Consider the following 16,025-nt stretch of genomic DNA (forward strand, 5'->3'; position numbering starts at 1 on the left):
TAAACTCATTTTTAATGGCCTTACAAATTGTTCCCCTCTTGGTGGGCCTTTAGGTTGTATCTAGTGTTTACCAAATTCTAAATGTACTAAATAAATACCATGTTTGTCCTCGTGCGTATAGTCTGTCCCCTTCTCGGACTCCAGGGCGGTTGTACCACTTCTCGTGGCCACTATGTGCACCATTCCCAGTGCATGACCCTCTGTGGGCTTTTCCCTGTCAGAAGCCGCTTAATCCTGAACAGAAACGTAATATTCACGATAACAGCACTTGATTTTGTGCTCGCCCCATTCGAGGCCCTCTGTTTAGAGTCTGACACCCTTCGTGTCTTTGAATCCCAACAGCAACACTATGAGGTAGATGCTGTTATTGCTTCTGTTTTCCAGAGGCAGCCATGAAGTTGAGTTACCCTTGAGGTCACCAGCGAGTGAGGGCAGTGCCAGGCCACCATGCCACCCACTGCTACTGCTTCAGTGTCCCTCTTTGTCCCATTTTTGTAGATTCTGATGATGGTGGGCCTGCCCGCTGCCGGTAAGACCACGTGGGCCATCAAACACGCAGCCTCCAACCCCTCCAAGAAGTACAATATTCTGGGTACCAATGCCATCATGGATAAAATGCGGGTAAGGATGGTCCCTGGTCCCTCCATATCCACCCCCTTCGTCCACCAGAGTGCTGCCTGCAGCCAGGACCACCCACCCCTTCACCCTCTGCCCGCAGGTGATGGGCCTACGCCGGCAGCGGAACTATGCTGGCCGCTGGGACGTCCTGATCCAGCAGGCCACCCAGTGCCTCAACCGCCTCATCCAGATCGCCGCCCGCAAGAAACGCAACTATATCCTAGATCAGGTACTTACTGGTGACCCTCATGCCCCAGGAAATGGCAGGGGCCTGTTAGATGCCTGGTCCTTTTATTTTTTCCCCGTAATGCTCAGACTGCAGCGCTCATCAGGGAGTCAGCTCTACATGATGACACAGTCCCAGACTCTTAGCCTAGGTCTCTGAGGCCAGTCTGTGGGTGGGCTCTAGGGCCATGATCCAGACATAACTCAGGCTCTCAGCAGCCCAGAAGAACATCATCACGTGAGAGCTATTTAGTGAATTGGAAGGGACATGGATTTCTGAGCTGGACAAACCTGGGCTTGAATCCGAGCTCTGCCACTTCCTAGCTGCGTGCCTGTGGGCAGCTGACTTCATCCCCAAAATCTCAGTCTCTTGGTCTGTAAAAGAGAGATCATAATGGTGCCCATGAAACACGGTCTGGCCCATAGTAGCTGGAGATTGTTGTTAATTGCTCTACAAAATAGGTATGTTTCAGCTTCTGTTAGCATGTTTTTATGACTGTTGGGTACGTATCTAAGTCACGTGTTGTCTACCAGTTAAGAGGAAGGCTGGTATGAAATTAAACCAGAATTTTGTATGCAGGCACAGATCCTTTGAAAACAAACAAACAACTGGACGGTTTTGAGTTAGGATAGGAAAGTCGTCCATGGCTTTCAGCATTCTCAAAAGGATGAGTGACCCAAACATGGTTAAGGAAGGATTCCTGTCTCAGAGTAACAAGTTCCTCGTGTTTACTGCCTATGAGACATCATTCTTGACATTGTCCCGAAGCCTTTCTCAAGTAGCACATCGTGTATTTGGGGACCTGTGAACAAGCTTCTGCTCCCCTTAGCCTTGCACTTGCGCTTTCTTAAAAATCTGTGAGTGCAAGTGTGTAACCTTAGCGCCCCCGCCCTGGCAGCCTTACTGGGGTGCCTTCCATACATGTAGCCCTGGGTACTTGGTTCCCATGAGTTCAGAGTTCCTGATGAGGGTGGAGCTGGTGGTGGTGGCAGGCTTGTCAGGAAGGTGGTTGGAAACTCCAGGGAACCAAGTTGGCTTTGCATTGGAGTGAGCATCTTATTTTTTTTTTTTTTTTTTTTTTAAAGATTTTATTTATTTATTTGACAGAGAGAGACACAACGAGAGAGGGAATACAAGCAGGGGGAGTGGGAGAGGGAGAAGCAGGCTTCCCATGGAGCAGGGAGCCCGATGCGGGGCTCGATCCCAGGACCTGGAATCATGACCTGAGCCGAAGGCAGACGCTTAACGACTGAGCCACCCAGGCGCCCCTGGAGTGAGCATCTTAAAACAATTGAGCAGGAGCTCCCAGGCTGGTGGACAGTGGAGATTTGGGAAGAGTGGTTCCCCGCCCCTGCGCACCTTCCCTGTATCTTGCCCTAAGCATCTCTTCCATGTGGCTATTCCCGAGTTACATGCTACTCATAATAAACCAGTAAGCTGCTGTTTACAGTGGAAGAAATGAGGCCTCATAGCCAACATTTGAAAAGAGCACATAATAGGAAACTAGGTTTTTTTTTAATAATTTTTTTAAAGATTTTTTTAAAAAAATTTCTTACAGAAGGGGGGGCACGCGAGTTGGGGGAGGGGTGGGGGGGGAGAAAGAGAAGCCGACTCCCCTCTGAGCTCCAAGCACAATGCGATGTGGGGATTAATCTCACAGCCCTGAGAACATGACCTGAGCCGATAAGTTGAATGCTTAATGAACTGAGCCACCCAGGTGCCCCAAGAAGAAATTAGTCCTTAAAGACAAAAAGAAAAAAAGCTATTAGCTGTGATAGTTCTTTATGATAGACAAATTAAAGGATCTTGCCAAGCAGTTAAGTGTTGAGAGTGGAAATCTGTGGTTTGCTGGTGAAACAGCATGCTACAAAAACTAAAAGTTGGCCAAGGCTGTGCCACACTTCTGGCATCCTTATGTGATGCTAGAGATGTGAGATTCGCTCTGGGTGTTGCTTTTCTGGAAAGTGGGCCTGAAAAGGTGTACTTTCATCCAATGAGCAAGGATGCAATCATAGGATTGAGCCCTGAAGACCCGCATTTGTAAAAAACACAGGACATGGTCCCATAATACTAAACTTTGATAAAAATAACTCATTGGGCTAATGGGGGGGAAAAAAAAACACACACACACAGTTGAGCACAGGATAGTCTAAGAGCCACCCAGGGTTACTGCCCCAGCTCAGCCCCATTCATGATACATACAGCCAACCTTCTCTCCCTTTAAAAGACTTTGTTCTTTATCTTTCTTTTTTTTTTTAAGATTTTTAAGATTTTATTCTTGGGGCGCCTGGGTGGCTCAGTCGATTAAGCGTCTGCCTTCAGCTCAGGTCATGATCCCAGGGTTCTGGGATCGAGCCCCGCATCGGGCTCCCTGCTCAGCTGGGACCCGCCTGCTTCTCCCTCTCCCTCTGCCCCTCCACTCGTGCTCTCTCTCTCTCTCTCTCTCCAATAAATATAAAATCTTAAAAAAAATTAAAAATAAAGATTCTATTATTAACTTCTATACCCAGCGTGGGGCTCATACGTATAACCCCATGATCAAGAGTCGCGTGCTCTAACAACTGAGCCAGCCAGGCATCCCAAAGACTTTGTTTTTTAAACAAGCCTCACTTTGCCCCATTCTTCTTGTCAGGGCATTTTGAAATTGTAGTCCAACTTGGCCTCAGTGGGACTCCGGGTCCTGAAAAGTAGAGAGCAATGGTGTTTTAACACCCTGAGGATTCCTTGTTTGGATACCAAGAAATATTCCCTGCCTCCTTGCCCCACCCCCCCGCCCCGTCCCCAGTTTGCTGGTTAAATCATCTGTGAAACCCATTTCAAATATGTGGCCCAGTGGAAAAGGATTATAGTCCTAGGGGTAGATGATCTTAACATCTGTGTTCAACATCTCAAAGTGGGCTTTCCCTGGAAGTCAGGCCCCCAGCCTCTCAGCCAGGCACAGAACAGCTGAGCTCTGTAAAGACTCACCGTTGGCCTTCTCGTCCTCTGCTGGCTTATTCAGGGACAGGGTCCAGGGCTGTACCGGGTGCGGCTGTGCTCTTCAGGGCTCCTGGCCTCCTGGTGGAGGACCTGCTGGTCAGGTCAAGTGACCCAAGCCAACAAGGAAGCAAAATAACCTAAACTCTGAAGGAGGGGGAGGAGGGTTCTCGGATTAACCACAGATTGGAGGATTGACTTGGGGCCTCAAGCTATAGGTTGGTCAGGCCTGGGAAGAGGTCTAAAGCCAGTGGTTTCACCTATTTTGACTTAAGCCCCAAAAGTGGGTTCCAGAAAACCCTGGAGGTAGGATGTAAGGTTCAGAGCAGACCCCTGGCAAGATGGCCGGCACTTTCCACTCCACCAGCTTTGACAGTGATAAGGGGTAAGTTGATGCATAGCTGTCTCCTGAGCTAGAAAGAACTCCCAAAGCAGAGACAGTACAGCACGCAAAGTTCCTGCAGTCCCGGGATCTCAGCTCAGGGCTGTCTTCTCCCTTTCTTCTCTGATTCAGAGTGGTCAGACCTCCCTATATTTGGCTCTCCTGGCTCTCCTGTGTAGGTTGGCCTCAGAAATGCTCATCCTTGAGAGGGAAGGAGAAAGAGGCTGTGTGTACCAGGATTCTGCCTTTGGCCAGGATCCCAGCCCCTCTCCCAGGATGTGTCTCATTGAGCACAAGTGCTCAGGTGTGTAGGGGCCTGGACCTACATTTCGTGATGACTTGAGTCCTCTTGAGATCATGGAGGTGTTAAGCTGTGGGACATCTGAGGAAGGCAGGAAAAAAAATGGACCAGAGGGGAAGCTGAGGCCTCATCTGGGAAAGGAAGTTTGCATTCGGTTTACTGGTAGAACCGGCCTCTGCTGACTTCCCAGAAAGTCACAGCCAAAAATGGTGGGGGCCCTGGTGGAAAATTAGGAAAGCTTTCTGGAGGTGGGGTGCCTGGCCAGGACATGGACGATGATAAAAGGAGTTGAGACTTTGTCCTGAGGGCAGTGGTGAACCATGGTCATGTTTTCATCAGAGAGGGACATGGCTCACTTCGCCTGGCTGGTGAAAGGCTGAAGAGAAAGGGGAACAGAGAAGTAGGAGGCCACATCGCTTCAACTGCTCTTTGGGGTCCTTTCTTACCTGTGGAAAGCCTCTGGAATGAGGTGCTGCCTGCCCTGGCCCACCACGGAGCATCGAGACGGTACAGGGCAGGAGCAGGAGCTGACCTGGAGGCCTCGAGAAGGCCTCTGCAGGGCCCTGTATGAGGGCCCCAAACCACCCCCAGAGTCAAGACTGCGGCTCTAACAGCCCAGCGCCAGGCCAGGCAGTAATCAGAAGCAGGGCTGCATGTGACAGCGTTGCCAGCCCTGCCTCAGCCCCGCCTCAGTCAGCAGAACATGTGGGTCTAGTCTTGCTTTGCATCCCTGTTGACAAGTGCCATGCCTTCGCATGAGACAGAAACCTAGGGCTGAGAGCAGAGGTCCAGAGTAAACTGCCTCTTGTTGGCAGGCGTTGGAGAGGGAGGTGTTTCTCTTCTCCACCTTCCTCATCCCCAGAGCCTCAGCCTGTTCCACTGTTGACACTCCAGCCAGTTCTCTTGCTACATGTGTGGTTTCTCCCACTGAGTTTACCTCACTCTGCCAGAGGGAGCTCTTTTGTCACCAGCTTTAAATGTGCTCCTGTGGGGTCCAGCCAGGTTTTCTCTCCCTGCCAGCCTGACCCTGTTGAGCTCTGGACAAGGGACAGTGGGACTCTCACAGAACCTGGGCTGTATTTCTCCCTCATTCCACCGGACCGCCACACACCAGAACTACCCACATAGCTTCCCGGAGAACCCCAGCTCCTGTCCTTTGGCCCCCATTGCTAGGGATGGGGATAGCCGGGGAGCCAGGGAACACAGACAGCCCCAGACCTTCTCAGAGCCAGCATCTTCAGGGTGGGACTGGGAGAAGCAGGAGCTGGGCAGAGGGATCCCATGCAGCTGGAAAAGCTGACCGAGCTGTTGTGCTCGTCTCCTAGCAACAGCCACCAGCAGCCCCCAGTGACCAGAGCAGTGCTGGGCTGGCCTAAGGGCTCTGACCTCACTGTGTTTGCTGTAGCAACAGCCACCAGCAGCTAACTCCCTTTCCTCCAGGAAGCCAAGCATTTGCATTTCTGCTGGCCTGGTTCGGATCCTCTTCTTCCCTTCCCCGAGCCCAGGAATAAGGGGAGGGAGAGGCCGTCTCAGAAACCCTCGCCAAGTGTGTTCTCAGCACCTCTGTTCCAGGGTGTCTGAGCAGCCATCCCTCCGAGTCTAGCCACTTCCCAGGACAGGGGCTGGCTATTATTAGGGGCCCAGTCTGCTCCGCCCCGTCTCCCCCCATCCTGCAAAGCTGCAGGGACTAGCGCTCTTGACAGCATTGCTTCTCTTCTTTGCCCCCTCGTCAGCACCTTGATAGGGCAGGTCTGCCCCTTGGAAAACTCCAGGGGGTGTTTATCCCTGTCCCTTGGGGTGCGAGGCAGTCAAAATAGGATCACTTCTTCTGGGCGAGAACCGTGGAGTGGGTTGTCCACAGAATGGTTTAGGGCCACAGTCACTCTGGCTTTTGTGCCAGGAGAAAACCTCATTATTTAGCTGGAGGAGGCCAAATTCTATCTTGCTATGATCAGATGCCACCTTCTGCTTTGCTTTTAGGAGTGAGTCCAGGAAGAGCAGTGGGGAGAGAGACTTTTCCTCTGTAATCTGATGTGCCTCTTAACCATTTGTGGCCCAAGGCCTCTCCATGGGCCAATTCTCAGGGCCCAGATCACAGCATGGATGTGTGCTTGCGGCATACGTGGTCCTCCCTGTCCTTGAAGGGTGGGACATTTTCCCCGGGGAACAGGGAGGAACATCCCCGCCTGGTGTGTGTCAGGACCAGGGGTCTGATTGGTTTAGAGAACAGCTGCACCCACCGCCCAGATCTCCCAGCAGATGTGCACTGGGGTCCCTGGCCTCTGGCTGACCCACAGCCCAGCTTCCTGTTCCATGTCTTGGGAGAGGATCTCTTGTGACTTGTCTTTTCTTCGAATTTAACTTTCCTTGGTCCTTTCCATTGGGAAGTCTCTCCTGGGACAGTGTCAGTCCTGTTGGCCCTATTTTCAGATCCACCCTATGTGTGTTGACTTGGAACTTTCCCTGCCCCCTTCCTGCCACATGCCAGACATTTTCACATCTGCAAATCCTCACCAGAGCCAGAAGAGCCAGAAGGAGGGTGATCTGATCCCTGTCTTTCAGAGGAAGAAATTTGAGATACAGGCTAATTGGGTGACTTGTCTACAGTCTCACAAATAGTAGAAGGCACAGCTGGGATTTCAACCCCGAGCTTCTTCCCCAAAGCCTGTGTTCTCTCTACCCTGTCTTCTTTTTTTTGTTTTTTTCTTTTCTTTTTTTTTTTTTAAGATTTTACTTATTTGTTTATTTAGAGTGTGAGCAGGGGGAGGGAGAGGGAGAGAATCCCAGGTGGACTCCAGGCTGAGCACAGAGCCTGACTCGGGGCTCGATCTTACAACCTTGAAATCACGACCTCAGCCAAAACCAAGAGTCGGATGCTTAACCAACGGAGCCACCCAGGCGCCCCGTCCCTGCCTTTCTGATGGGAAGTCACTATAGCTTGGTCTTCCCTGGCTTCACATCTACTTTACGGTGAGGCTAGTCATGGCACACCTCCCTCCCCAGTGACGGCCATAACTACAGTGGCTCCCAGTTGTTGACTTGGCTGTGAGCCAGGCCCGGGGCTAACCAAGGGCTTTGATCCACATGAACTCCAGCAGGCTTAATAGTGACCATCTGACATTCATACTTTTCTCCCTTTTCAGGGTTTGAGACTCATTAAATGCGCAGTGCGTTGATTTTACAGACAAGTAGGCTGAGTGGCACTTGTTCACCCAGAGCCACGCGGGTGTGACTTGAGCAAGTCAGATGAGAGCTGGGGTGTGCCAGGCCACCCGTACACACGCACACACTCTCTCTCTCCGTGCTGGAGGCTGCCTCTGAACCCCCAGTCAAGGACTTCCTCGCACCAGGACATTTGCTCTGTCATCCTTTTCTGCTCCATCCTCACCAGCCCTGGCAGGGAGGCTCTTCGTCTCTGTTTTCCAGATGAAGCAACTATAAGGACTGGCCAGAGTGAGTTAATGGCCACACTAGGACTTGACCCGGGGCTTTTCCACCCTGCCAGGCTGTTGATTCAAAATACAGTATTTTTGTGTGTGCGTGCCCCTTTACGACTGCTCCCCGCTGTGGCTTCTCCCTTGAGTCCCTGTCAGAGCCTCTACAAGTTGTTCAAAGGCAGGTACTTCTCATCACTCCAGTTGTATTGACTGTCTGAGTTTAGATAGAGTGGATACCCATACAGGTTTCTGGATCCCACCTCCAGAGATGGGTTTGGAAATTCCGAGTGGCATTAGGGCCGCTCTCTTTTTCAGTAGCATCTAGGTGGTTTGGGTGTACGGGCTGAATCCGGGGAGCCCTGGGGTCCCATGGTCTAGGCCCCGGTTCCAAAGGGCCCGGCATGTAGGAGGTACTCCGTAAATGGAAGCCGTTGGCAACTGCGGCTCTTGGTCAGGTGTGTTCTAGAGCACCACTTTGTGCCCCCACCAGCCCAGCATGCACCTGCGCATCACCTGGAGGAAGGGAGCAGAACGTTAGCAGCAAAACTGCACTTGGGAAAAGCACAGGCTGTTGCCTTGCCCAGCTCCGTGGTTAAAAGCCTGTGGTTGAGGCTGATGCTTTAGAGAAGGACTGAGGGAGTAAAAGAGCCACAGTGTTGATGACAAGAATCCATACAGCTGTCAGAAAGGGCTGGTTAATTATGGCAACCATCCTGTAAGTATTATGTAGCCATTAAAAGAGAACACTGGCATGGAAAAATGTTAGAGAAACGTTAAGTGGAAAAGCCTTCAGGAGGGGTGCCTGGGTGGCTCAGATGGTTAAGCATCTGCCTTCAGCTCAGGTCATGGTCCCAGGGTCCTGGGATTGAGCCCCACATCGGGCTCCTTGCTCATTGGGAGGCCTGCTTCTCCCTCTCTCACTCCCCCTGCTTGTGTTCTCTCTCTAGCTGTCTCTCTCTGTCAAATAAGTAAAATCTTAAAAAGAAAGAAAAAGCCTTCAGGAGAGTATGTAGCCTGAGTCCACTTGTGTTATTTTTTGTTTGTTTGTTGTTGTTGTTTAGAGATTTTACTTATTTATCTGAGAGAGAGAATGCCAGCAGGAGAGGGCCAGTAGGGGCAGAGGGAGAAGGAGAAGCAGACTCCCCGCTGAGCAGGGAGCCCGATACGGGACTCGGTCCCAGGACTCTGGGACAATGACCTGAGCCGAAGGCAGACACTCAACCGACTGAGCCACCTAGGCGCCCCTCCAATTGTGTTAAAAATCACAGAGATCTCTGCTGGCTTCAGCAGCACATACACTAAAATTGGCCCCTGTGTGAGGATGACCCACAGATTTGTGAAGCATTCCATATTTTAACTGAGCGCTTTCCCACGTGTTGTACCTCTAAGATGTTCCAATTATGTCTCAAAGTAAATGCTTTAAGAAAGAAAAGAAGATTACACAGATCTTTTTAGAAATACATGTATTCAGTACAGGTCATCTCTGGGAAGGAGGACTGGCAGTAAGCAGATGAAGGGATTCTACTCTAAATTCTTACTCTACCTTGTACTCCGAAGTTTTTACCATGAGCCTGTGTTCCTTTTATTTTTTTATTTTTTTTAAGATTTTATTTATTTGACAGAGAGAGACAGCTAGAGAGGGAACACAAGCAGGGGGAGTGGGAGAGGGAGAAGCAGGCTTCCCGCCGAGCAGGGAGCTCGATGTGGGGCTCGATCCTAGGACCCTGGGATCACGACCTGAGCCAAAGGCAGACGCTTAACGACTGAGCCACCCAGGCGCCCCATCCTGTGTTACTTTTAGAATTGGGGGGAGGATGTAAGGTGGCATACCAAGAACAAATAGGGGTTAAAAGCCCAACCGCTGGGAACCCCTTGTCCTGTGACTGTCAGCAGCCACTTTCCCAAGTCCGTTTTCTGAGGATGGGCTCAAGAATCTTAAAAGCAGGGGTGCCTGGGTGGCTCAGTCGTTAAGTGTCTGCCTTCGGCTCAGGTCGTGATCCCAGGGTCCTGGGATCGAGCCCCGCATCGGGCTCCCTGCTCAGCGGGAAGCCTGCTTCTCCGTCTCCCACTCCCCCTGCTTGTGTTCCCTCTCTCCCTGTGTCTCTGTCTGTCAAATAAATAAATAAAATCTTTAAAAAAAAAAAAAGCATCTTAAAAGTACAAAAAGAGCAGTTTCCTGAGTTTTTCTGCTTTGGAGAACTAGCGTGCTTTTCTCAGTTCCTGGCCTACATAATACGTGACAGGAAAAAACCTAAGTCGTAATGTACCATCTCTTGCCTCTTCTGTTACCTACCCCTAGACAAATGTTTATGGATCAGCCCAGAGACGAAAAATGAGACCATTTGAAGGCTTCCAGCGCAAAGCCATTGTAATTTGTCCCACTGATGAGGACCTAAAAGACCGGACAATAAAGCGAACCGATGAGGAAGGGAAGGATGTCCCAGATCACGCGGTCCTAGAAATGAAAGGTAGGAGATGAGCGGTTCCCAGGGGGCCAACACAACAGGGTCCTCCAGAGAAAAGCTCCTTCCACAGTCCCTTCCTCCCCAGCTCCTGGCTTACTCCTTTTTTGATCTTGTCCGTTCTTTCCTCCTCCTGTTCTGCCCTTCCCTCTGTTCTGCCCTTCCCTGTCTGGTGCAGCTGTGAACAGAAGAGCTGCCAACAGTCTCTTGGGGCACGGTTTTCAGACTTGCTGGGGGCTGGGGCTGGGACAGGATGCGGGAGAGGATGTGAGGGAGCAGACGCTGAAAGTCCCGCACAGTCACTGCCTCTGGCTCCCTCTGGTGCAGTGCTGAGCTGGCCTCTGTCCGCTCCTCTGTAGAAAATAAGGATGCTGATGCCACCTGCCTGGCCCACTCCCTGGGGAGGCTGGAGGGGGTGTTTATATTTGGTGGGGCTTAGGCCACCTCTTCAGAAGAGAGACAGGAGGGTCTTTGTTAACCCCTGAACATTATCAGAGAGGTTGAGACCCTTTCTCACTTCTGTCACTCACTGCTCGTCCCCTCTGCCATCTCCCTTCTGGCAGGCCAGTGTCCTGGGGGTGTAGGGAACCAGACCGCGGAAGGTACTGACCTTTTCCTGTTCCCTCTGGGGCCCTGCCTTCTTCCTAGCCAACTTCACATTGCCGGACGTTGGGGACTTCCTGGACGAGGTGCTGTTCATTGAGCTGCAGCGGGAAGAAGCAGACAAGCTGGTGAGGCAGTACAACGAGGAAGGTCGCAAGGCCGGGCCACCCCCTGAAAAGCGCTTTGACAACAGAGGCGGTGGTGGCTTCCGGGGCCGCGGGGGTGGTGGCGGCTTCCAGCGCTATGACAACAGAGGCCCACCAGGGGGCAACCGAGGAGGCTTCCAGAACCGAGGGGGCGGCAGCGGTGGAGGAGGCAACTACCGAGGAGGTAAGACATCTCAAACAGAGCTTTCTTGGCTTTTGGCTCCTGGGACAGGGTTGAGCTTTGTGACTGCTTACTCAGTCAGCAGGTGAATTTCCCTAGCACCAGCTGTGGGCTGAATTCTGGCGGAGAACCGCAGTGAGTTAAACTCTGGGCCCTCAGGGGACCTCTCCCACTGTCCTGCTTCCCCTAGGCATTGCTCCTGAAGCCCATGCCCCTTTGCAGGTCACTCTGGTGTCATTTTTGCAATTCTTCCCTGCCATCTGACCATAAGCGCCTTAAGAAGAGCGGCCAGACCGAGTTTACTGCCAGTCTTAGGTTCCTGCTCAGGAGCTAGCGCAAGACAAATGCCAGGACTGTTCTTGGTTGTTTGGCATTAAAACAAATAAAGAAGTGGGCTGAAGGAGGTTAATTTGCCCCAGACAGACACATCCGCCTATAGTGGCTGTCCAGAAGGCTTCTGGGCTGAGTGGCAAAGCCCTGGGTTAGCGTGAGCTTGGGTGACACCTGATCCAGCCTGGGAGGGAGCAGGCTCAGGAAAGGCCTGCCAAGACACCAGTGTCTAGGCTGAGGTCCAGAGACCAGTGGGAGTTGGCAGGGGGCAGGGTTCTGGGCCCAGCCACAGCAGCTCAAGGGCTCAGGAGAGACTTACCCATTTGACCAAGCCTGAAGAGGACTGTCCTGGATGCTTAGTTTTGTCTTCCTGACCACCTCTTCCGATTTGTTCAGCAGCTGTTGGGATGCTGGGGACACAGTAGAAACCCAAGCAGCCCTGGTCCCAAGCTCACAGTCCGGTGAGCAAGACAAGCCTGCCAGCAGACAGTGATGACTGAGTTACAGGGCTGCACAGGGGGCATGCCTGGGGATCTGGGGAGACCCAGAGTGGAGCCCTGCTCCTGAGGGTCACCAGTTCAGAGTGACAGGGCCTCTCCCCTGGCTTCTCCGACGCAGGCTTCAACCGCAGCGGAGGTGGTGGCTACAACCAGAACCGCTGGGGTAACAACAGCCGGGATAACAACAACTCCAACAACCGAGGCAGCTACAACCGGGCTCCCCAGCAACAGCCACCACCCCAGCAGCCGCCGCCGCCGCAGCCACCGCCCCAGCAGCCGCCGCCGCCACCCAGCTACAGCCCTGCTCGGAACCCACCGGGGGCCAGCAGCTACAACAAGAACAGCAACATCCCTGGCTCGAGCGCCAATACCAGCACCCCCACTGTCAGCAGCTACAGCCCTCCACAGGTGAGAGAACACACAGGCGTGTATGCAGGCCAGAGGAGGTGGGCCCGGGGAATGGCCAACAGGCGCTCCTCCGGCCACGGCTCTCCACTCTTCCCTCTAGCCCTGCCCTTCTTCCTGGCAGTGCTTTTGACTGTGATGGACTCTAGACTTTCCTGCCAGACCCAGATTAGTGGGGACCCTACTTGTCCTCCCACCCCCTCACAGTCATGTGCTATGAGTGTTGGTTGCTCCAGCAAGTACATTTCTCTCAGTGGTGTCGCTGGCCTCTACTGAATCCCCAAGAAAGTACTTGATTGGAGTTACTTTTGCCTAGGCTGGCAGGGGCTGACCCCCTTATCTCCAGCATATGGAGACAGGCCCTAAGCTTGGGAGGTCTTGCCCAGTGTCCTGAGAACTTCACTCTGGAGCAGCTCCTGGCTCAGTTCCAGTTCCCCAAAAGCCGGTGCTCAGGCTCTGGAATGCACAGGCCCCTGTTAACCAGAACAGTCCACTGCCGTTTCCTGAGTGCCTTCCACATGCCAGGCCTGGGGACAGCTGCCAAGAGACAGATGAATGGCTCCCAGTCCTGGTCTAACCAGAATGTTTCCTAGAACAGGGTGGGTAGGCACAGATTCAAACCCCAGCCCCACAACGTCTCGGTTCTATAACCTTGCACAAACGGTTTCACCTCCCTGGACCTCATTTTCTTTATAAAAGACTGTGGAGTTGTTGGTAGAACTCATTTGCGAGGTTTGTTGTGAAGGATGGGTGGTATTTTAGCTTTGTGGGTAAGGTTCTGGAATGAGACAGACCGGAGGTCAAGTCCAGCTCCACCACTTTTTACTGTGTGACTCGGGTCAACTGATTTCACCTCCCTGAGCTTCAAGTTCCGAACCTCTCTGTAAAATGAGGCTAGTGGAGCCTGCCTCACAGAGTTGATGGGGGAATTAGGTGGGTTAATGATACAGTCTGCATGTGGGCAGCACTTGAGAAATCGCTACTACTGTTCTCAACAGACCTTTTCCCAAAACAACTACCACCATTTATGGAGTGCCCAGTGGCTTGTGCACTCAGGCTTCCTGAATACGCAAGGCAATCGGAAGGGGTAGTTCTGTTGTAATTCTCATTTTACGGTGCTGGCGGGGGGAAGCAGTGGAATTTCAAGAGATGCTGTGTGCCTTGCTCCCCCAGGATCTTGGAGCTGAGAGTAGAGTCCAGAACACAACCCTGCCTCCTTCCCTGTCCCACCATGTCACAGAGCTGACCCATTTCTTCAGCCCTCAAACAGCCTCCACCAGGGAAGTTCCTTTGTCGTCCACTGCTTACAAAGGCCCTTACTCTGTCCCAGCTGAGCCATTTCACAGCACCCTGGTTTTCCCCCCCTCTTTACAGCCGAGTTACAGCCAGCCACCCTACAACCAGGGAGGTTACAGCCAGGGCTACACGGCCCCACCACCTCCACCTCCACCACCACCTGCCTACAACTATGGGAGCTATGGCGGCTACAACCCGGCTCCCTACACCCCACCGCCGCCCCCCACCGCACAGACCTACCCTCAGCCCAGCTATAACCAGTATCAGCAGGTAGGTGCCAGACTCGGGGTGGGGGAGCAGGGGGAGGGTGGGCATAGAGACTTCCAGGGGACCCGCATGGATGTATATTCCCAGACTGGAGTCCCTGTTTATTCCTACAGAGATGGGCTGGCCTCAGGCTGGCATTCACCTGATGTAGCCATTCCACTTACTGAAATTTCTGCACTGGCTGCTAAATAACTGGTATCCGAACCTCTTCTCCCCAGTGAAGCCACTAAATGGCCTAGCAGGGGCCTCCGAATCCTGCTTCAGCACCATGGCCAGTGTCCATTCCCCTTGGCTGGTGCTGGGCCATCATACCTGTTAAGTGTTTTGAATGTGGTATCTACCTATACCTGAAAGGACATTAGGTTGGCAAGCCAGGAGGTCTGGGCTTCAGTCCCTGACTCCCCACCCATGGGGCATCAGGTCGGTCACTTGTCCTCCCAAGGGACCTTGATTTCTCTGTCAGGGGACCCATGTCAGTGCACTCATCTCTGACCTGCGTGAGAGTGTGGTCAAGGCAGGAGCCAAATACGGGTCTGGGTAAGGACAACGTGTGCTCTTGGTTTCTCTCTCCAGTATGCCCAGCAGTGGAACCAGTACTATCAGAACCAGGGCCAGTGGCCACCATACTACGGGAACTACGACTACGGGAGCTACTCCGGGAACACACAGGGAGGCACAAGCACACAGTAGCCAGTGTGCTGCGGAGGCCCCTGCCGGCTTCCTCCACCAGCGCCCACCCTGGCCCCCTCGTCTGCCCACACTGGGTCCTGCGGTGCTGGGGGACGGGTCATCCCAGGGCTGCCTCCTTTCAGCCCACTGCCTCCCCTCCGAGGGGCTTCTTCCCCAACACAGGGCCGGGCATTTTTCTCTGGATTCAAACAGGCAACAATGACCTTTTATTTTCTGTTTGTCCCCTCACCTTCTTCCTTCCCCTCCTCCTCTTCTTCCTCCTCCCCGCCTCCTTTTTGACTAAAGATCCCCCCCCCCCTTGGTCATACAGTGAGGCTACAGTGGCTGAGGGAGGGTCCCTTCTGCCCACCTCTCCCAGCCCTGCTCCAGCCCCTCAGCTTCCCAGACCCTCATGCAGTTGGTTGTACATTCTTCCAGGAGCTGTTTTACTGTCTACTTTTCAGGATTTAAAAAAAAAAAAAAATCAAAAACTTAGAAAAAAAAAACCGACACAAAAACCCACAAGTTTAAAAAGTAAAATGCGGAGGGAGGAAGCAGTGACAGATATTTTTTGGTAATTATGCTTTTTTTTTTTTAATTTTTAGAATTTCTCTGTTTTTACTGTGGCTGTTGATATTTCATCAGGATAACCATTTCTTTGCTGAGTTCAGGTGACCGAGGAAGAGCCACACCCTCAAAACGAAACACACACAAAAACAAAACCACAGAATCATCTTTAACCTAACTTTTTATACGATGTCTCAGTTTCCCCGTAACCTTGCACACAAGCTTCTGTGTTGAGTTGAATTGTAACTGCTTTTTGTATTTGGAGAGAGTGTGACTATTGAACTTGAAACCTTTTATTCCGGGCGTCTTGGTAGTTTCTGGTGGGATTAAGTGGGCGAGAGGGAAGAAGGGGAGGTTGGGGGGGGGGGGGCTCCTTCCCTTCAGAACATGAAATTTCTCCCACCGCCTCCTCTCCAGAGGTCTTCCAGGTGCCAGACCTAAAGGTTTTTCCTACAATGATCCTTTGATTATTTTTACTCCCCCTTGACCCATATGTTTTAACAGAATTTTAACAAACTGCACTTATTAAGAAATGTGTTTGCTTTGTTTTGTTTTCTTTCAATAAATGACATGGCACCTCCTAGCAGGAATGAAGCAGGGTTGAAATCCTGAAGTATTACTGCAGTTGGCCTTTAATTGGGGTGGGATGTTTTCAAAGG

At 52.1% G+C, this 16,025-nt stretch overlaps 1 protein-coding gene across 5 annotated transcripts in view; it reads left to right on the forward strand.

Moving 5' to 3' along the window:
* The window catches only part of HNRNPUL1 (heterogeneous nuclear ribonucleoprotein U like 1), a 36,350-nt gene extending 20,688 nt beyond the window's left edge, over positions 1–15,662 (forward strand). For all 5 annotated transcript variants that reach the window (XM_036094865.2, XM_036094866.2, XM_036094863.2 and 2 more), the window contains exons 9-15: positions 499–621; positions 719–847; positions 10,240–10,408; positions 11,051–11,335; positions 12,281–12,570; positions 13,942–14,133; positions 14,704–15,662. In XM_036094865.2, the coding sequence (XP_035950758.1) occupies positions 499–621; positions 719–847; positions 10,240–10,408; positions 11,051–11,335; positions 12,281–12,570; positions 13,942–14,133; positions 14,704–14,820 (1,305 nt within the window). In that variant the 3' untranslated portion in view covers positions 14,821–15,662. The remainder of the gene's footprint in view (positions 1–498; positions 622–718; positions 848–10,239; positions 10,409–11,050; positions 11,336–12,280; positions 12,571–13,941; positions 14,134–14,703) is intronic.
* Positions 15,663–16,025: the final 363 nt, after the last annotated feature.

The sequence above is a fragment of the Halichoerus grypus genome, chromosome 15, assembly GCF_964656455.1.
Source record: "Halichoerus grypus chromosome 15, mHalGry1.hap1.1, whole genome shotgun sequence".
NCBI lineage: Eukaryota > Metazoa > Chordata > Mammalia > Carnivora > Phocidae > Halichoerus > Halichoerus grypus.